The sequence below is a fragment of the Dipodomys spectabilis genome, unplaced genomic scaffold (genome assembly GCF_019054845.1).
Source record: "Dipodomys spectabilis isolate Male_0828 unplaced genomic scaffold, ASM1905484v1 ptg000051l, whole genome shotgun sequence".
NCBI lineage: Eukaryota > Metazoa > Chordata > Mammalia > Rodentia > Heteromyidae > Dipodomys > Dipodomys spectabilis.
This window is the reverse complement of record NW_024870728.1, coordinates 640,123-662,036: the sequence shown is the minus strand read 5'-3', so window position 1 is coordinate 662,036 and position 21,914 is coordinate 640,123. Positions and strand designations below refer to the sequence as shown.

Here is a 21,914-nt window from a genome sequence, read left to right as displayed (position 1 = left end):
GGCTAGCTTCCAACTCCAGCTGTGTCCCTTCAGGTCTCAGCCTCCTGAGTAGCTAAAGGCACCTGGCTCAATCTCAAATTCTAAAAGGTATCGTGAACCTGACCCTTATGCCAGCCAGCCCCGATTTCTCCGGAAAGCCACACAACTTACCCAGCTAGATATGGGAAGCCACTCAAATTTTTCAGGGCAGTATTTGGCAATTTCAATTTTCTCTACAGGCAGCGAATAGAAATCGGCCACTCTCTGCCTGAGGGAGCCAGCGGTGCAGCCTCGCGCTGCATCCCACACCAAGTCCACGGCCCGCGCGTAGGCCCTCTCCCCGGGGATGCGCAGCTGCGTCCTCAGCAGCATGTCCTGGGGGCTGCGGCAGAGAACACGGGAGCCTGGGCGTGAGGCCCAGGGGAGGACACACGGCACACCTGCCGGGCAGAATGGGCAAGGCTTCCTCCACACCCTCCCCCACTCAGAGGGAGATGTGCCCCTGGGGAGGCAGCGCTCAGTACTGGGGGGGGGGGGGGGGGAAGCTGAGGAAGGGTGTGGTTCTGGGGCACAAAGGGCTTGCTTGTAGAAAGATACAAAGACACTGCTTACAACAAATACAACACAGGGTGCACTCATTCTCTGTGTGTGTGTGTGTTACTGGGGTTTGAACTCAGGGCCTACTGTTCTAGCCACACTCCCAGTCCTTTCTGCTTTAGTTTAGTTAAGGCTAACACTTTTATAATGGGCTGGTCTTAGCCCGTGACGCTCTTACCCTCTGCCTCTGTGTAGCTGGGATTATAGATGTGTACTACTGCACTAGCCAGACAAACAGGTTCCTAGAACACAGTGTATTTGTAGGCTATCACTCATCAGGTGGCTAACTTTCGGGGTGTGGGGGTGGGGTGGGAGGGGGCTGCCTGTTTTGGTAAGGAGTGCGCTGAGCTCTCCACGTGCAGCAGAACTCACCCCAAGCTTTCTTCCTTCTCAAGAGCTTCCAGGCATATCTCAGCTTTCCGTCCTAGTTTATATTCCCTGATGACAGTGAGAGAAAGAACAGCATAGCATGTATGTTATTGAACTTTTTTCTTTTTGCCTATTTGAAGCTTTTTCTTTAAGGCAAGGACTGCGTCTGCAAGCTACATTAGCACACAGGCAGCTGGCCGAGGGGCCCATGCAGGACACTTGCCTAGGCACACCTCACGTACTTTTTGCCATACATGGATGCTAAGTGCTATGAAGAAGGCTGGATGGCGAAAGAAATGCCCACTGCCCAGCTAAGGTCTGGCCCATGCCCTTGCTGCTTTTCCCAGAGGGAACTGGAATCATATTTGAGTGCCCCCAACACATGTTCCAGGAGACAGACTGGCTGATCAGTGTCTCCTAACTGTGCCTGCTCAGCCCTGAATTCACCTCACTCGATTCTCATTAGAATCAGCCGGTCTCCAGAGCACAGAAACAAACAGCGAGCTACACTTACTCCAGCGTGGAAAGCGGGGGTTAACTCAAGACAAGGAGCGAGGCACCCACCTGAGCTGCTGTCTGTCCGCGCGGAGCAGCCTGCGGGGGCGCTTGCTTTCCACCGTCCAGGCTCTGAGGAAGGCTGGGGGCCAGAAGGCCAGCTCTGAGGCAAAAGGCAAGGCCATGGCCTGGACAAAGAAACAAGACATTTCCCCACTGATTCCAAGGCCCTCAGAAACACTGAGAGAAGCACTACACAATGATGGCTGCGGAACAAGCACCTCCAGAAATGATTCAAAGCCATGTGCGCATCAGGACTACGGATATCTAAAGTGAAGTCAATCTGATCATTTCATGCTCCTGTCTCCTAAGATCCACTGGAGAAATGAGTTTCCAGTTTCTGAATCTGGGTCCAAAGCTTGCTTTCATTCGTTTGTTCATTTATTCCAGACAAGGTCTCATTATATAGCCAGGAAGTATATGGTCCTCCTCTGCATTCTGAGTTCAGGGATTATAGATAGGCATCAGCACACCTGGCTCAGACACTCATTGTGGGTCCTTCAGAGCTAACTGCTTGCAAATACAATTCACAAGACAGAATCTGCTTTAGTGAAAGTGTGGGGCTTCTCCCTCGCTTTCTGCAGCGCTAACATAAACCAGCCCTGTTTGCTGGGCCACTGACCGCACTTGAGTTCACACATACGGGGAGTTTCGGGCGCTAACGGGCTGGGCCCGACTCCCTCTAGTCCTCCAGGCACAGGCGACGTTGAGCACCTGTGCGTGGTTAGGCTGAAGTGCGCACAGTGGCCAATATACATGCCGTTTTTACTTAACACCGTCAGTTTCCTTTCAGCCTTGTACAAGAGCCAGGGCGTCCTGATCTCCGGGCCCGTGCCGCTGCTCCTTCTCAGGGAGCGCGGCCGCCCGGGGCCAAGAGCGTGGCCGCTTCCGCCCAGCGTCCAGGGCCCGGGAGGCGGCGCAACGCTCCAGGATGCCCCTCGGAGATGGAGCTGGACGCGGGCCCGGGCGGGAGCGGGGGACAGGCAGGCAGGCAGAGCACGGCGCGCCGCGGGCCGGGGAGGCAGGCGGGGGGCAGGCCCGGGCGGGCGCGGGGACAGGCGGGGGGCAGGCCCGGGCGGCGGGGGGACAGGCAGGCAGGCAGAGCACGGCGCGCCGCGGGCCGGGGAGGCAGGCGGGGGGCAGGCCCGGGCCGGGGAGGCAGGCGGGGGGCAGGCCCGGGCCGGGGAGGCAGGCGGGGGGCAGGCCCGGGCCGGGGAGGCAGGCGGGGGGCAGGCCCGGGCCGGGGAGGCAGGCGGGGGGGGGGGGGCAGGCCCGGGCCGGGGAGGCAGGCGGGGGGCAGGCCCGGGCGGCGGGGGGCAGGCCCGGGCGGCGGGGGGGCAGGCAATGGACGCGCAGTTCCTGGCCATCCCCCGGCGGCGGCGGCGCGGCGCGGAGGGGTCTCACCTGCCGCTTCAGCTCCTCCAGCGAGGCGTCCTCGGAGATGTCCACGTCGCCCAGGTACTCGAGGCGGGCTCGCGAGGGCGCGGGGGCCCCGGGGGCACCTGCGAGGGACACGCGGCATGTGGCGGGGCGCAGCGGGGCGGGCGCGGGTGACGGGGCGCGCCTCCGCTGTCCACGGCACGGCCCTGCCCGCTCCGTCCTCCTCGGGACGCCAGGGCAGCCCCGCCGCGACCCTGGGACAGGCGGTGTGCGCACGCGCCCTGTGAGCCCCCGTGCACGTGTGCAGCCCCGTGAGCCCCCCCCCCCGGGTGCGCGCGCAGTCCCGTGAGCCCCCCGGGTGCGCACGCGCCTTGTGAGCCCCCCCCCCCCCCGTGCACGTGTGCAGTCCCGGGAGCCCCCGGGTGCGCGTGCGCGCGCCCTGTGAGCCCCCCGGGTGCACGTGTGCAGTCCCGTGAGCCCCCCCCGGGTGCGCGCGCAGTCCCATGAGTTCCCCCCCCCCGGGTGCGCGCGCAGTCCCGTGAGCCCCCCCCCCCCGGGTGCACGCGCAGTCCCGTGAGCCCCCCCCCCCCGGGTGCACGCGCAGTCCCGTGAGCCCCCCGGGTGCGCGCGCAGTCCCGTGAGCCCCCCCCCGGGTGCACGCGCAGTCCCGTGAGCCCCCCCCCCCCCGGGTGCACGCGCAGTCCCGTGAGCCCCCCGGGTGCGCGCGCAGTCCCGTGAGCCCCCCCCCCCCGGGTGCACGCGCAGTCCCGTGAGCCCCCCGGGTGCGCGCGCAGTCCCGTGAGCCGCCCGGGTCTGGGGACGGTAGTGCTCCTGGAAGGAAGGAAGCCGGCCAGAAGGCCTCGCACAGATGCTTAGAGAAAGGAAAGCTCGAACCGCTCTCCCTGGAAAGTGAAGGTAAAGGCTGCTCGGTTCCGCACCCGGCACGGCCGGCGCGCGTGGGCACGGTGCGTGTCACCGCGGCGGGAGCCCGGTTTTAGGTCTGCCTCCACTCTGTAGGGAATGACGATCACCTAGGTTGCCCGTGGCACAGCTGGTTCACACTTCTGGGTAGACTCTGAACACACCAAGCGCGTGCGCATGCGCGTGCTGGCGCTGGGGCTTGAACTCAGGGCTTCAACCAGTGTTTTTGCTCATAGCTGGTGTTCTACCACTTGAGCCAAGGCCTCCAGTCCAGTTTCTTTTAGCGGGCGGAGTGGGGATAGAGTGACACAGACTTTTCTGCTTGGGTTGACTTCCAACTCCAACGCTCAGGTCGCAGCCACCTGCATGGCAAGGCCTGCAGCCCGGGCCTCTGGCAGCCGGCTCGGGACAAGGCACCTGATCAGTGCGACCCCTTGTAGCTCCCCATCTCTCCCACCCTCAAGCACTAACGATCTTCGGGGCAACAGGGGCCCTGAGCCAGGTGAGCGGGGCCTTGCCATTCAAATGACGGCTGGAGTGGAAGCCAGGGCTGAGGTTCCTCAGAAAGCTAATGGACAATGCCCAAGCCTCGAGGTCAGCCCCAGTACTGGCATACACACACCAAAAGGAGATGACCTGTACTCACAAAATGACACACTCAATTGAAACCCATCTGTACAACTACTTACAGCCAATTAAAAAAAAAAGATTGTGAGAGTAATACAGAAGAGGCATTTGAAAACTATCATATTGTTACAATCCTGAAAACTTTTTCTTTCCCTACTTTCCTCCTTCCTTCCATTTGTCCCTCCCTCCCTCCCTCGCTCCTCCCTTCCTTCCTTCCTTCCTTCCTTTCCTTCTCTCTCCATTCCTCCTCCTCCCTTCTTTCCTTCCTTTCTCCTTTCCCTGTAGTGACTTTGTCGCGCTTCTTCCATCACAGGGTGTGAGGAGGAAAGGCAGATTTCTAGTGGTGCAGGCTGGCCATGCAAACCAATTTCCAGGCAAGCACTGAGTGGGAGGAGTTCTGCTCTGCAACCCAAGCAGAGGACACAATGACTGACTACAACGGTTGTACTTTCAGCCTTCTGTTCCACTTGACCCTGAGAGCAGAGGCAAGCTCTTGACTCTGCTATGAACGCTGGTGGCTGTCATCCTGTGTCCTCACCTTGGCTGGAAGCAACTCTCCAGCTGCTGCCTTGAGAAGGGGCGCAGTTAGGCTGGTACCGACTCTCCTGGTGTCCTGATGGCCCCCAAGGCTGGTACCACCAGATGGGCACCTTCAGGAATCCCTAGAGAACAGAGCGTTTAAACTGCTGTGACGCACCGATGGAGTCTTCACCCTCGCTTCCACGAGGTGAAATATCTTCACACAAAATGTTCTTCAATTTATTATTTTTCCTTCTAGATTTTTTTTTTGGGGGGGGGGGAGGGAGGGTTAGTTGGTTGTAGGGCTTGAACGCAAGGCCTAGGCACTGTCCCTGAGCTTTTTTGCTCAAGGCTAGTGCTCTACCACATAGAATGTGTAGAAGCATGAAGAACTATGAGGTACTTTCCAGACATGTTACACACTACTTCTGGGTGCTGAGGTGCTGCTGGCACAGTACTTCAGGCTTACCGGGCTCCAGGGATAACCAAGGAGCTTGAGGCCTAGTACCCAAGTTGGTTTCCTCTAGGCAAACACACGAAAGGAACCCAGTGTCTTAAATACACCCTGAAATTCCAGCCTTACTTATTTCCCATTCTTTTCCTTACCAATAAAGAAATTCAAGAGATTTATTAAGAAAAGCTGTTACAGCAATTTCCAACAAAGGATGAGAATGTACAAATAACTGTAGTATTTAAAATATCTACTTAAAAATTCATATTTCAGTATTTCTTATGGCAGTAGTGAGAATGAATAAATACACAACCTCCACTCAGTTAAATCCATATAAATCCAAACAGCAAAATGAGAGACAAAGGCATAGCTCAAGTAGTGGAGCTCTAGGCAAGCAAGCAAGCTGAGCAAAAGCCAAACCAAAACAGCAGTGGAAAAACAAAAACAAAATTCCATTGTTTCCCCCTAGCAAGATGTAAAAAGCCAGAAAGTCTAACAATAGACATTCCATGTTGGTGAAAAATTGAACTCGTATAAATTGTAATGGAAATAGAAACTGCTATAAGACTTTAGCCCAATGTGTCAGCATTTAAAGTGTTCAAGTAAGTTCCATATTCAAGACATTCCACACTTAGGAATTTATGTCTGACACATATGTGTGTTACAAAGCTGTAAGTTACAGGATTATTCATTCAAAAATTTTTATCATGCCAACACCATGACCCAACCTCAAGATACAGCTTCAGAAAGTTGATTATATTATAGTAGGCCATAATTATTGGCAGAAAAATTTCGGTTCTAGAGGTTTATCCTGTAGATATGTTCATATACACAAAAATAGCACATGCATACATATTTACAGTATTTATATATAATAAGTAAGCTATGGGCTTGGGGAGATAGCTCGGTGGCTGTGTGCTAGTCTGGCATGGGGAAGGCCATGATTCATTCCCTCACCCTGCAGATGAGGTAGCTAGCATGCATGTATATATATAATATATATATATATATATATATATATTATATATATATATATAAAATCTTTTGTGCAAAGAAAAAGAAATATCCATGTGTAATTTTATGTAAAAATGTAGGAAGGAAATGCTTCTGATTGGCAGGATTTTAAACAGTTTTCTGTTCCTTTTATGACTGTGTTTTTCCATTGTCCTGTGACAGAGATCATCTTTGTAACTAGACAACAATAGCTGTTACTTACAGAATGTCTGTTTAGAAGCAAAATCTTACCAGAGGGGGCAGTTTTCCTTTCATTAAAAGCAAAGTATCTCCAGAGCATATCCTAAGTTCTTTCAGTGTTGCATCCTGGGAACATAGAAATTCTTTTTTGTCACTTATGACTTCTGAAAGGAACAAAGAAACCATTGAATCTTTTTTATGCCTCTTATCACCTAGTCAAGAAAGAAATAAGTAGTAAAGCAGAGAGTGAAGACATAGGAAGTAAGCTAAGAATATAAAATCAAGTAACATATATTCGTGGATACAAATAATTAAAAATCATAAAAGAGCTGAGGAAAGGGAGATCTGAGAAAGGATAAGAGACTAAGGTATGAAAGATAGAATTTGAATGACACCTAAAAAGGAGGATTCCATTTACAAAGTTAGAGGAAACAAGAGAAGGAACTTGTCTTGAAAAACAGGATAAGGCAAAAGTCAAAGTTGCCAATAAAGCCTGGCTTGTCTTGGTGAAGAGCTAAGATAAGAGGTGGCATGGGGTGGGAAGAGCTGCTGGAGAGGGCAGCAAGTGAAGCTGGCCTGGACGATGGACACAAGCCAAACTGGGATGGGACAGAAGCATAGGAGCTCCTCCAGCTGGCTGCTCCATGCATGACATAGTGAAGTGAGAATGGCAGACAGGGCGCAGGGAAGATGTTGTGGTAATTCAGGTAACAGGCAAGGGCTTGAAGAAAGGCCAGCAGGGGAAATGGTGAGGAAGGGAAAGAAGCCAGCAGGCCCTGAAGGCTGAGACGAAATCGGAAGAAGGAAAGATAAGTAGGTAAGCCACAGTTTAGTCTGACAAGACTAGAATTAAAAAGACGGATGGCAAACCCAGGTAGGGAAGCTAGTTTTGAGCTTACTATCAGATAAATTATTTAATAGTGATGTGGGAATTACTCCAGAAGACAATAGTCAGGTACGGTGGCTCACGTCTCTCATCCTGGTACTAGGGAGGCTAAGGTAGGGGGCCTGCAAGTTTAAGAGCAGACAAGGCTACACAGTGAGGCTCTTGCTCAAAACTCAAGTCTCTACTTCTTCCTCTGGGCAGTCAAACTCTTGAAGATCAAAGATGAGCCTATCCTGATGGGCCTGCCCACGACTTTCTAAGTTTGCTCCCAGAGCTTCATTTGTCCTCTTTCCAAAGCCATAGCTGTGGACTAGGAGCTTTGATATTCTAGTGGACCAACAGTAAGATTAACTAGGTCTCAACTACCTGTGATGGAATGGCTCCTTGAACTTCCCTGTGTCTGGATGGAGCCAGCCCCAGAGCCTCTAGAACTGGTTGGTAAGATGAATTCTTCCATGTTACAGAGAAATTCTGAGATTAGAGAACTAGGGTGAAAAATTCAGTGTCCAAATGCTGTCATGAGTCCAAACATAGTTTGCTCTCTAGAGTTCTTACTTCCTAGTGATTTCCTGGGGCATGTTCTCATTCTCTCTCTCAGTGGAACGGTTATCACCCCTTTCCAATGGCTCCCTCCACACTGGGACTTGCCCTCTACCTGAAAGCCACAGTCAGAAGAAGTGAAAAAAGACCCATTCACATCTTTCTGTGTTCTAAAAGACAAAGGTTTTCCCTGGACTTTCTCCCCATGACTTTGGAGGGGAAATCCTGCAGGAAAATACAATGATGTATAAGAGTGAGATGGTAGAAAGTCTCACCTCTTCACATAGAGGCTCCCCAGCTTCGTAGCACCAGTCCATTTTCCGTAAATGCCATGCACCCCCTGTGAAGGAATGCAGAATGTGTCACTGCACCAGTGATCCTTCTGGATAATTAAACAGCAAATGAATCTTATGAATCTTGACCTTATCATCATCATCATCATCATCATCATCATCATCACCACCACCATCATTTTGTGCCAGTCCTGGTGCTTGAACTCAGGGCATGGACACTGTCCTTGAGCTTTCTTTTGCTCTACCACATGAGCTACAGATCCACTTTCAGCTTTTTGGTTGGTTAATTGGAGATAAGGGTCGCATGGACTTTCCTGTCTGGACTGGCTTTGAACTGTGATCTTCAGATCTCAGCCTCCTGAGAAGCTAGGATAACAGGTATGAGCCACTAGCACCTAGCCATTAATTATTATTGACTAAATTATCTCTTATATAGCATGAAGAAAGTTTTCTCCCTAAGTTGGTAAATTTTCTCTTTCACTACAAACTTGTGAATAAAAACTATATTTATGTGTTTAATTGTAAAAAACTTGCTGATATTACACATTTCTTTGCACCTTTTGTATTTATATGCACACATGTACAGACCACATACAGTATACATATATATAGACATGTGCATACAGCATCCTTCTGCAATCCTCATGAGTTCACTTCATTGTCTTGGCTGAGGTGCATGCCCACATTGCCCAGAAGCTGATAATGTGCAAGAAAATTATTCCTACTTGCTCAGCAGTTAGTCTAAGAAAAATACAGCACTAGGGGCTGGGAAGGTGGCTCAGTGGTAGAGCACTTGCCTTGCATGCCTGAGGCCCTGGGTTTGATTCCTCAGCACCACATAAGCAAAAAGAAAAAAACCGGAAGTGGTGCTGTGGCTCAAGCGGCAGAGCGCTAGCCTTGAGCTGAAGAGCTGAGGAACAACACCCAGGCCCAGAGTCCAGGCCCCACGACCAGACCCAAAAAACAAAAAACAAAAAAAAAAAAAAAAGAAAAATACAGCACTAGTACAGCCCAAAGATCATATGGGTGAATATCTATATTATAAATGATAAATATATTTCAATCAGGTTTCTATTTTTCAGTATACTTGCTACACTGGAGAAATTAATGAGATGTTTTGTTTTTTGCATGGTGAGAAAAGCAAGTGCAGGAAAAGTTAGAATACCGGTGATTTAGTAATGTTTATCAACAAATAACACATCTTTCCTCCACCAAGAACATTTAAAATAAACAAATTTCTTACTTATGTCCATGAGCCCACCTTTGTACCTTCCTTGTGGATCCTCTTTAGTCACTAGTTCTAGTTTTAAATATGGTGAGATTTACAAAACTACATTTTAAACTTAATTTAAGCACCTTTAAAAATCACCCACAAGGGGCTGGGAATGTGGCTTAGTGGTAGAGTGCTTGCCTAGCATGCATGAAGCCCTGGGTTCAATTCCTTAGTACCACATACACAGAAAAAGCTGGAAGTAGTGTGGTGGGTCAAGTGGTAGAAAGGCTCAAGGACAGTGCTCAGGCCCTGAGTTCAAGCTCTAGGTCTAGAAAAAAATTACCCACAAGTTGTAGATACTTTGAGCCCAGCATAGCACAGTGGTAAGAAGCTGGCTGAAGAGTGAGCCAGCTGCTCTCTGGAATGCTGGGCCAGCAGGCTGACCTTCCTCAGCTGTAGGCCAGAAACAGCCAGGGTGGTGGGATTGAGGGACTGCCCTGGAGACACAGCAGGCACACTGCCAGAACGCTGCTTCCCCTTCCAGGGAAGGAAACTAGTCTCTGTGTTAACGCAGTGTGACCAGCAGAGGGTGCTAAAGACAGCAGCACAGGGCCATCAACTGCTCAGAACACAAAATTATCCTGGATTTAGATTTCTCATTCTATTACATTCCCTAATCATCTACACCACAAAAATACTGACATGAAACAGGACGCACTGAAATTCTCAGTGATTTAAAAAGTTAGTGAAAGACCTAGGTAATTCAGAGTGACATAACTCTTTATTTTTTCCCTACTGGATCCTACCTAAGTGTTCTTTACTTAGATTTAATCTGCCATTGCTTTTTTTTTTTTTTTGTCAGGTGTGGGGCCTGAACTTTGGGCCTGGGCACTGTCCCTCAGCATTTTAACTCAATGCTAGCACTCTACCACTTGAGCCACAGTGCCACTTCTGGCTTTTTCTGCTTATGTGGTGCTGAGGAGGAATTGAACCGAGGGCCTCATGGATACGAGGCAAGTGCTCTACCACTGAGCCTCCTTCCCAGCCTCTGCTTTTTTTTTTAGTTTGAAAATAAGGAGGCAATCCATTATGGTAGTATAGATATTTACTTTTTTCTTTCCAGTCTACACTTCTTCCCATAGCCCAGGAAAAAAGAAAGCTTAAAAAAGAAGTAGCTGAGTTGATGGAATCTTAGCCCTTGGCAGGCTGAGGCAGGAGCCTGAGGCCATGAGCTTGAGGTCAGTTATTTTGGGCTACCTAGAGAAACCCTGTCTCAAATAAGCAAAACCGTGAAAAGTTTCATTAGACTTAAGAATGCAGATAAGATTAAGACTTGATGATGTTATCATAGTAAATAACTTACCTGACAGACCAGATTTCTTCAGCATTATCTTTAAACACTGCAAAAAATTATGTCTAAAATTAGTTTTCTATTTCTGAGTTATAGTATGGCAAATACCTTTTTTCCTAGGAACCAAGCAAGCTTGTGTGTGTGTGTGTGTGTGTGTGTGTGTGTGTGTGTGTGTGTGTGTGTGCGTGCAGAGTACAGAGGGAAGGGGTGATGTCCTGTGATCCTAGCTAGTTAGGAGGTTGAAAATAGGAGGATTGCAAATTTGAGGCCAGCCTGGGAAAAAACGTTCGCTAGACTTCTAATCAACCCCGAGTTAGGTGCAGTAGTGTATATCCGACATCCTAAGCTATACAGGAGACTGAGATTGGGAACATCACTGATCCTGGCCAATCTCCATGACTCCTTCTCAATGGAGGAAAACTGGACGTAGTGGTGCACCTATCAACCCAACCACTACAGGCAGCCTAAAACAGGAGGACTGCGGTTGAGGTGCACCTGGGCAGGAAATGAGAGCTTATTTAAAAAATGACCAGCACAAATCAGGGCTGGAGACATGGCTATGTGGCAGAGTGTGTGCCTAGCAAGCATGAAGCACGGAATGCAGCCATAAGTATTATTTATGACCCCAAAAGACTAAAACAATCGTCATCTAATTTAAGAATCCTAGTAGGTCTTTCAGTTTTCAAGGTCCTGGCACTCACCTAACAATCACTCGCAACTCTTGCGAGTACGCTATGGAAACCACCCCTAGGCTCTCCAGATGCCAGCCCGGCCACCCCTGCTCCCCCGCCAGTGTCACAGCCCCAACCAAAGAGAAAAATGACTTACGTCTCTCACAGACAGTGTTTCCTCTACTATGACCTCCAATTCTACGCCTGGTTGAAGGTCAGTCCCCACAGCAAAAAACAGGAACAGCTAAGAGCGAGGCAGAAAAGTATGAATGCAACTCAACCTGAATTTAAAAAAGTTTTTGGTTTTTTCTGGCAGTACCAGAGGTTTGAACTCAGAGCCTTGCGCTTGCCAGGCAGGTACTTTACCACGTGAACCATGCCCTGAGACCCTGGATTTCTATAAATGTATGATTTAGTTCCACAAAGTAAATATTAATAAAATATTAAATAGTAACAATCATAATTAAAACTCAGGGTTAGGATGCAGCTGATGGGAGGGTGCTGATGCAGTATGCTCAAGGCCATGGCTTTATTTCCAATACTCCATGCACAAACAAAACCAACAAAACCCCCAAAATTATGTAAAAGCAAGACTGTGCTCAATGCTACCATTTAAACAATAACCTCACCTACTGAGAAACAGAAGATGCTTCCTCACCAATGTTCTACTGCTAATCAAACCTTTCACAGACAGTGTTCCTTTGACTACCAGCTCCCTTTCTAAGTCAGCCTCTCCCTGGCAGCAGGCTGTGCACAGCTCATGGGATCCTCTGTACGTGGACATGATGGGACTCGTGCGTGAAGTTCTCCTCGCTTCTCAGCTGCCCTAGGCCCATCTGACTGCACTGGTAATTCTGAACAGCCCACAAGATGTTATAAAGATAGAAAAAGCTCTGGCCAGGACTAAGGTTCCCACCCTGGAATCTGCTACACAGTGAACCCCCACTTTTCTGAGCCACATGGGGGGATTTTCCTTTCTTTTCTTTCCTTCTGAGGCAGAGCACTTCTTTTTTCCTTCTCTTGTTTTATGAGGCAGGGTCCTGCGATATACACCAGGCTTGCCTCCATCTTGAAAAGTAGACCAAGCTGGACTCTAACTCATGATCCCCTGTCTCCTAAGTTCTCAAAGCACAGGAATGTGTCACCATGCCCAGCTTTATAGGATTTTCTATTTAGGGCTTTCACATATTGTAATTCCTAAGACCCCATAGGAAAAATGTAAATGTATTCTCTTGATTCCTCACTAATTTAGCCTCATTGCTCATGTCTGTCTTCCTTCCGGCTCGTCCTGCACTGCTATTTGCTAGCACTCAGGAAGCACATTTAAGGGGCAGTTGGCAAGCCGAGCTTGTGTTGACACAGTGACAGTAAGGCTACTATTATGACTTTTGGACCATAATAAAAGTTTATTAGATAGGGCTTCTGGCATGGTGTTTATAGAGAAAATGCATCCTGAAAAAGGCAATGGAAAAGGGCAGCTGCTGTGAAAGTATCCTATTGTTGCAGAGAGTAATTTTAAGTTCAAAATCGCTATATTAAATGTACAACACCACTCACTGACTGTTAGATTCATTATTTTCTGCTAAAAGAGGAAACAACAGCATTGCTGGCTACAACTGCAGGAGACCACGACCATCAGATGGGGCCTAACCGTGCAGGCCTGGACATGCTCTTCAGAATTGAGGAAATGCTCACCTTTGTGGTCACACAGCCTTACAGATAACCCTTACACATAGATTTTTACAGAAAAGGAATATCATACAGATGATGCAGTACAGTATCATATATTTAGGTATAGAGCAACACTAATACATTCCTTCAGGGCAAGTTTGAGGAAAACCACTATTAGAGATAAAGAGCATTTCTGTAGGTACCCTAATCATACCTGAGAGGAAGTTGGTGCTTTTCCAAGACACAGTGCCAGAGTGCTCCCCAGCCTCACCTCCGCCTCCTTCAGGGTAGCGCTGTCCGGCACTGGAAAGACATTTGACAACATGGTCAATGCTTCCAATCCTACCTCCCTTGGCAAAATGACTGAAGTTAGTCTTTCTTTGACAATCAGGAAGATCAAGATCAAAGCCGCATGTGGTGGTGCACAGGGAAGCAGAGACAGGAGGATTGTAAATTTGAGGTCAACAAGAGAGCCTGAGGCCAGACTTTGGACCAAAAGAAAAAAAAAAACCCAAAAAACAAAAAAGAAGGACTAGATTGTAGCTGAGTGGTAGAATGTGTGCTTTAGCCTGTGCAAGCAAGGCCCTGGGTTTCATCCCAAGCAATGCTACACTAACAGATTTTCATATACTACCCCCAAAAAGAATTAAGAAAAAAAAGCCACCAGGTGTGATCGCTCACACTTGTATTCTTACTGCTTGGCAGGACGAGACTAGGAGAGCTGTGGCTGAGGCCAGCACAGGCAAAACCTACAAAAAGGTGAGTTCAGTAGCACATGCCCATCACCTCAGCTCAACGGGAATTATTAAATAGGAGGATCACTGTCTAGGCTGGACTAGGCAAAATAAAAAACCCTACACTAAAAAGAACAAAAGCACACATGATACACTGGGTTCTTCTACCTTTGGAGTTACTAGAGATTGCCAACAATAATAATTAGTCTCTGTGACTTAATCATATTTGATGACAAAATGCGTTTTGGAGGTGAGAACCAAAGATGGCAATAAGACCAATAAAGCAGGCAGAGAAGCTAGGAAGTAAGCTAGAAACATGCCGCCAGACTGCCACGAGAACAAGGGAGAAACCTCAGGAGGACGAGGGCTTCATTCTAGTGACAAGGCTTCTATGGAAGGCCAGATGAAATACGCCCACAACCCAGTTTCCTAAAGGTCATTTAAGCATATCTGGGACTGGAAACCATTATTTAAGGCAACAGTGTTAAGAAAGATGGATTGTCTGAGCAGTTATCAGCTTTTGGAAGCTACCATAAAGATTTAACTGGACAGGGGCTGGGAAGGTGGCTCAGTGGTAGAGTGCTTGCCTTGCATGCGTGAGGCCCTCGGTTCGATTCCTCAGCAACACATAGGCAGAAAAAGCTGGAGTGGTGCTGTGGCTCATATGGTAGAGTGCTAGCCTACAGTTGAAGAGCTGAGGGCCAGCGCCCAGGCCCAGAGTTCAGGCCCCACGACTGACCAAAAAAAAAAAAAAAAGATTTACCTGGACAAAGAAGCTTTCCATTTCTGTCAACAGGTCTCAAACAACTGTTCTCAGCTACAAATAAAAAGAAGCTGGTTAGGGCATTAAACAAAGAACACTGAGGACATGTTCTATTGTGCAAATTAGAAGAAAGATACTATAGGCTACAAAAAAATCCAAATTAAAAAAAAATCAGCTCCAGCTGATTACAGGTATGCGTGGTGACATACACCTGTAATCCCAGCACTTCAGGAGGTTGAGCAAGAGGATCAAAAGCTAGCTTCACAGTGAGCTGCCTGGGCTATATAGTAAGACCACATCCCAAAAAAATAAAGCAACTTGAGGCAGGTACCAGTAGCTCACGCCTGTCATCCTGAGCTACTCAGGAGGCTGAGATCTAAGGATCGCAGTTCAAAGCCAGCCCAGGCAGGAAAATCTGTGAGACTCTTATCTCCAATAATCACCAGAAAACTGAAAGTGGCGCTGGGGCTCAAGTGGTAGAGCTCAGGGACAGCGCCCAGGTCCAGAGCTGAGACCCCATGACTGACAAAAAATAAATAAAGCAACTGAAAATTCCCCCTTCCAACAAAACCCCCTGCAACAACGGAAAGAACAAAACCAAAACCAAGTCTAAGCAGTTTCCACTCTGCAGTCATTCAGGGCTGTAAACATATCATTTTAGCCAGAGTGTGTGTGTGTGTGCGTGTGTGCGCGCACGTGCATGGCAGGGGAGGGGTTGGAATCACAATTGGTCTATGACATTAAATTTTTTTGTCACAACTCTCTAAGGGTGTGTGTGTGTGTGTGTGTGTGTGTATGGAGCATGGAGCAGAAAGTTTAAAAAAGCAGTAAAAGTTGACCATTTATTTAAAACACCAGAAACTAAGAGCTGAGAGCGTCATCTTTGCAGAGCGCATATCACAAACAGTGTAGAGTCTGGTTTCTCCTCGTGTGCAGTGACAGCTGGGGTGAGCCTTCCCCAGACCCAGCGAGGGCCCTACCTCCTTCTGAGCTCAGACCAGCCCCCAGCGTGGCACACTTTGTGCCCTCAATGGCATGAACGGTCTCTGACAGCCCCGTTCATGCCAGGTCTTCAGGGGCACCTTCATTTCTCTTTGCCACCTCCTCTTCCTCATGTGGGTTAGGGCGCCCTGGGAAAGCCTTTCTTGAGTGACAGCAGCATCTACTTCCCTGGAGACTGAGGCTGCTTCTACAGCTTCTTATTCCTGTGCTTTATTCCTTGGCCAACACTCTCTTTCACTGAACATTCTTCTAGCACATTGCACACATGTGATGGAGGAAAGGAGGCACCACAAACACACACTGTGCTATGTGTGTGCTGAGCTACGAAAGAGACCCACAGAGGCCTATCACCAGAGGACCCAGACATGGTGCATGCTTATTTACACTGATCTGTGCAGGGCCAGCTGGTAACCTATTTATTTACCCATAACATATTGCGGTTGCTGGAATTCAAGACCTATTACTAGGGGTCTATTGTTATATAACTACATAATATGGACTGAAATTCACACAACTCTTCTTATATTTAAACTGTACGGTGATTTTATGCATAGCAAGGGAACTGGGGACAGAATTCACTATTTTTGAACATTCGGGTTCCTGCTTGATGGAAAGGAATACATAGACTTTATAGTTCACATAATTCTGACATGAACTGCACAAAGGAGGCTTTTGAACTGGCAAGCACAGCACAGACCTAACAGTTCTAAGTTTATTAGACTGGAACAGAATCTCTCCCTGAGTTTCTTGAGCTCGGTATTTCATACGACAATAATATGAATATAGTATATAGTTCTACTAAAAATTTCTTGTGAACTGTAACAGTTTATAAAAGGAGTTCTTTGTCTTAAAAGGTATACTTAAAATACTGTGTTCTTAAATCTTTTCACTTTCAGCTCAGTATGATGATTCATGTCTGTAGCCCAAGCTACTTGCGAGACTAAGGCAAGATCACCTGAACCCTGGAGTCTGAGGCCAGACTAGGCAACACAGCAAGATACCCACCTTGCCTCCACCACAAGTACAAAAGCCAAGTATTTAAATTTTCATCCAATGAGCACATGTTGGCCATGTGCTACATGCAGGACACAGTTAGAAACTGTGATAGAGAGGTAAAGAATCACAGCCAGGGGCTGGGAAGGTGGCTCAGTGGTAGAGCACTTGCCTTGCATGCATGAGGCCCTGAGTTCAATTCCTCAGCACTACATAAGCAAAAAGAAAAAAGCCGGAAGTGGCGCTGTGGCTCAAGTGGTAGAGCGCTAGCCTTGAGCTGAAGAGCTGAGGGACAGCGCCCAGGTCCAGAGTTCAGGCCCCACGACCGGACTAAAAAAAAAGAAAAGAATCACAGCCATGTACTCTATTCTCCCACAGACTCATCCAATGGGAGAGGAGATGGCAATGACACAAGTTAAAAGGAGCTACCACAGGAAGTGCCATGACAGGAAAGAAGGCGTCAGTGTGAAACAGAGATGAACTGAGACCGTGTGGGTAGGGATAAAAGGGGAGGTGGCATTTTGGAGCCACTGAGTGCCTATCACATCTTTAATTTCTTATAACATATTTTCTAGGCTTTCTTCCTTTCTTTCTTCCTCCTTTCCTTTCCCTCTCTTTCCCTCCCCCCCCTTTCCTTTCCTTTTTTTTCTTTTCTTTTCTGTTGTTGGTCATGGGGCTTGAACTCAGGGCCAAGGTGCTGTTCCTGAACTTTTTCCATTCAAGGCTAGCATCCTATCACTTTGAGCCACAGCGCTACTTCTTGTTTTCTGGTGGTAAATTAGAGATAAGAGTTTCATGGACTTTCCTGCCTGGGCTAGCTTTGAACTGTGATCCTCAGATCTCAGCCTCCTGAGTAGTTAGGGTTATAGGCATGTACCACCAGCACCCAGCTTCTAGTTTTTTTTTTTTGTTTTTTTTTTAGTGTATAACTCTTACATGTATTTTGTTAAGTATATTCCTGACATTGCATGGTATTTTATGTTTTCATAAATTCAATGTCCATTTTGTTACTGGTAGATTAGAAATATAATGGAATTTGTATGGTTTTGCGATATGAATTCATTAGAATGGATAATCACAAATGTGGACAAGGATGTGGCACATATTAGGAGAGCCATATACTACTCAATCACTTCAGAAAATAGTATGGTGGTTTCTTAGAGGGTTAATGTAAATTTTCCATTTGATACTGTTTCTAATGCTGTATATCTACTCAAGAGAATGGAAAACATAACCACATAAAGACTTACATGCGGATGTATACAGCAGCATTGTTCTAAAAGTATAAAAAGCCCAAGTGGCCATCAGCTGATGACATATCCACACCACTGACCATTAGTAGTAAAAAGGAATAAACCACTGGCAAGTACTAACTAATGGATAATGTTCTCAAAACGTAAGAAGCCAGGTAGGAGCAAATGTGGTATGGTCCTGTTTATATGAAATATCAAGCATACCAGGTCTACAAAAACTGAAAGTAGACCAGCCATTGAGAGGGTCTGAGCTTGGAGCTGAGGGCTCTTTATGGAGCAGTGAAAATGTTCTAAAACTAGATTGTAGTGATGGTGTTCAATTATACACATTCAGTGATAATTACCAAATTATATAAGATTAGTGATTTCTATGTTATCTAATTATATCTTGCCAAGTACTGGTGACTTACACCTGTAAATCCTAGCTACTCAGGAGGCTAAGATCTGAGCATTGTGGTCCAAAACTAGCCCAGGCAGAAAAGACCATGAGATATTTATCTTTAATTGACTACCAGCACCCAGGTCCTGAGTTTTAAGCCCCACAACTGACAACAACAACAACAAAATCACAACAAAGCCATTAAAGAAAATGTAATACTTAGTGAATACTGAGTTTATAAATATTGACTGTGAGCCAGGTGCCGGTGGCTCACACCTATAATCCTAGCTACTCAGGAGGCTGAGATCTGAAGATTATAGTTCAAAGCCAGCCCTGGCAAGAAAAGTCCATGAGACTCATCTTCAATTAACCCCCGCAAACTGGAAGTGACATTGTGGCTCAAGCAGTAGAGCACTCACTTTGAGCTGAAGAGCTCAGGGACAGTACCCAGGCTCAGAGTGCAAGCCCCACGACCAATAACAACAACAAAAATAATAAAAATAAATAACTAAATAAATATTGAGTGTGCTATTATGATACCATTTGTGTGAGGATAAAAATACAAACATATGGGCTGGGAAGGTGGCTCAATGGTAGAGCGCTTGCCTTGCATGCATGAGGCCCTGGGTTCGATTCCTCAGCACCACATAAACAAAAGGAAAAAAGCCGGAAGTGGTGCTGTGTCTCAAGTAGTAGAGTGCTAGCCTTGAGCTGAAGAGCTGAGGGACAGCGCCCAGGCCCAGAGTTCAGGCCCCAAGACCGGAACCCCCCCCAAAAAAACAAAAAAACCCAAACATATCCACATAGATGTAAGAACAGCATGCAGTATGACACAAATATGGGGACCAGCTTTATATGCAAATAAGACACACTAGTGATGCCTGAGTGGCTGGAGCAAACAGGCGTGAGAACATTCAGAACATTTCAAATGAAGACAGACATGTGACAAAATATTAACATTCATCCATTTTGGGTGGCAAGCACATGATATTTCCTTTTTCTTTGTACTTTCCCATATGTATATATATATTTTTTTCAATAAGAATACAAACCTATATTAAGTCAAAAGCTAAACAGCAATTATAAATGATTACCTAATTCCTCCATTAATTTTAATTCCTTTATGGCTTTAATTCGAATATCAAACACCACCTAAAATAGAGAAATAAAGTAATGATGCAAATGAAGACCGTCAATGTGTGAGCATTTTTCCTAACTGAAAACTTTTCTCTCCTAATTCCTCAAGTTCTTCTATAAGGTCAAAGGCAAAAATTCAACATAAATTGTTGAACTTATACCCAAACTGATGTCAGCTGGGACAGAAAGTCAGAAAAACAGTTCTGGCTAGACCACCCAGGCCCATCCCTGATAAGAGCAAGGGAAGCAAGTGCAAACAATCCACTACTCTGTGTTGGGCCGAGGCATCAGGCCCCAAAGAATACATGGAATTAAGTACCCAGGCCACTACAGTTTCTATCTAAACCACTTTGTTTTAGGTTGCTTCCTTTTTTGGCCTCGTTCAGGCCAGTTTCTCCAGAGTGTAAGGTGGAAACTTAGGGGTTGTCTACTGACTCGCTTAGCACCTCACCATGACAGGAAGAGGCAGACTCCATCTTTGTTCCCACCAAGGGGGCAGGACTAGCCTCCTGAAACTGATCTCAACTGTGCCTTCCGAGAGTGTCAACAACCATCAATGCACCTTGAGAAATTCAATGTCGATATAAATTAAGCAATATTTTAGTAAGTCTCTTTTCACTTGTTACAGAAAAAAAAATGCACTGGGACTAAATAAGTACATAAAGACAATACCTGAGATAGTATTTAAGGAAACTAGCCAAATGGAATCAAGGAATCTCTTTTAAGATCACTTGACTTGGGCTGGGAAGGTGGCTCAGTGGTAGAGCGCTTGCCTTGCATGCATGAGGCCCTGGGTTCGATTCCTCAGCATCACATAAGCAGAAAAAAAAAAAAAAGCCGTAAGTGGCACTGTGGCTCAAGTGGTAGAGCGCTAGCCTTGAGCTGAAGAGCTGAGGGACAGAGCCCAGGCTGAGTTCAGGCCCCATGACCGGACCCAAAAAAGAAAAAAAAAAAAAAGATCATTTGGCTTTAAGTATAAGAGTGTACAATGTAAAGCAACTAAAAGCAGAAACAAAACCACACAATACCAAAGCAAAGCAATACAGGTCCTCCCTACTTACACTCACATTTAGTTTAAAAAAATACCAATGAGACCCTTGGAAACAGCATTTTATGTTTACCAAAGTTAAAGGATGACATGACCTTACTAGGTAACTCCTACATTCTAATTCTTGGCTTTAGAATTTGTTTCTTTTAGACACATATTGTCTTGAAATAGGCCAAGTGCTAATAGAGATAAATGAACAGTAATCAAATGTTAAAAACAAGCAGTCAATTCCTCAAGATTTGAAAAGCTACTGAGACAACTGAAGGACTAACTGGCTTTCTGAATGAAAACCGGGTTGGCAGAACTGTCAGCTAAAGCAAAGACCTCCTACTCACTGTGTTAGCAGTTGCCGCTACTTTCACTTGGTTCTCTTCAGATTCTGACTGACATAAAATTTTAACTTGGAGCCAGTTGCTCTCTTCCACATCAGCAATCCATTTCCCTTGTCTGGACAACAGACTATAGGTAAAGGGAAAAGCATCTGTAAAAGTGTCTTTTGGGTGTAGAAAAACAGCACTTGTCAAGTAAGTGACTAATCATGATCATGTTTTATTACCTCTATCTGTCCAACCAATTAATTATCATTATTTTTGTAGACTGGGGCTTGAACTCAGGGTTTTGTGCTTGCTGGGCTGGCACTCTAATGTGACCTACACCTCTGGCCCTTTTTGCTCTGGTTGTTTTTGAGACAGGGTCTGGTCTGGCTCTTTCTCCAAGCCTGCCTGGACTATGAGTCTATGCTTCCTGCCGTAGCCTACCACCATGCCCAGCTTCTTCCATTGAGATGAAGTCCCACAAACCTTTTTGCCTGAATTCTTTTGAATTCATATTCCCCATATAGCTGTGATGATGGGAATAGGTTAAGGGGGTCTCATGAAGTTTTTGCCTAAAATTGTGATCCTCCTGATCCCCACCTGTTAGGCAGCTAGGATTACAGGTGTAAGCCACTAGTACTTGACCTCATTTAAAAACAAGGTGGTGTTAGGCAGCAGACCATGGAGTCTATTTTCAGAACTAAGGGATCTTTAAAAGAATACCAAGGCCTACCACTTAGGCTTTGGAGTTCGTTTATAACAGGTAGGTGTGTGCAGTTGTGCAGACTGCACAGGAGTTCCATGACTCAGGGTATCATGTATGTTATTGTATATACTGCAGATCTGCATTTTCTTTCCTTCTCTTCTTTCCTTCTCTTCTTTTCTTCCTTCCTTCCCTTCCCTCCCTCCCTTCCTCCCTTCCTTTCTTCCTTCCTCCCTCCCTTCCTTCCTTCCTTCCTTCCATTTCTTTCCTTCCTCCCTTCCATTTCTTTCCTCCTTTCTTTCCTGTCCAAGGGCTTGAACTCAGGGCCTGGGCACTGTTCCTGAGCTTCTTTTTGCTCAAGGCTAGCATTC

The 21,914-nt window shown here is 46.8% G+C and overlaps 1 protein-coding gene across 3 annotated transcripts in view; it reads right to left on the bottom strand.

Moving 5' to 3' along the window:
* The window catches only part of Usp40 (ubiquitin specific peptidase 40), a 63,830-nt gene that overhangs the window by 3,641 nt on the left and 38,275 nt on the right, over nucleotides 1–21,914 (bottom strand). For all 3 annotated transcript variants that reach the window (XM_042679051.1, XM_042679052.1, XM_042679053.1), the window contains 13 exons: nucleotides 20,862–20,985; nucleotides 19,436–19,493; nucleotides 14,715–14,768; nucleotides 13,432–13,520; nucleotides 11,704–11,790; nucleotides 10,888–10,924; nucleotides 8,294–8,358; nucleotides 6,644–6,718; nucleotides 4,967–5,090; nucleotides 2,905–3,002; nucleotides 1,510–1,628; nucleotides 949–1,014; nucleotides 151–361 (listed from right to left, as the gene is read on the bottom strand). In XM_042679051.1, coding sequence (XP_042534985.1) covers nucleotides 151–361; nucleotides 949–1,014; nucleotides 1,510–1,628; nucleotides 2,905–3,002; nucleotides 4,967–5,090; nucleotides 6,644–6,718; nucleotides 8,294–8,358; nucleotides 10,888–10,924; nucleotides 11,704–11,790; nucleotides 13,432–13,520; nucleotides 14,715–14,768; nucleotides 19,436–19,493; nucleotides 20,862–20,985 — 1,207 coding nt within the window. The remainder of the gene's footprint in view (nucleotides 1–150; nucleotides 362–948; nucleotides 1,015–1,509; nucleotides 1,629–2,904; nucleotides 3,003–4,966; nucleotides 5,091–6,643; nucleotides 6,719–8,293; nucleotides 8,359–10,887; nucleotides 10,925–11,703; nucleotides 11,791–13,431; nucleotides 13,521–14,714; nucleotides 14,769–19,435; nucleotides 19,494–20,861; nucleotides 20,986–21,914) is intronic.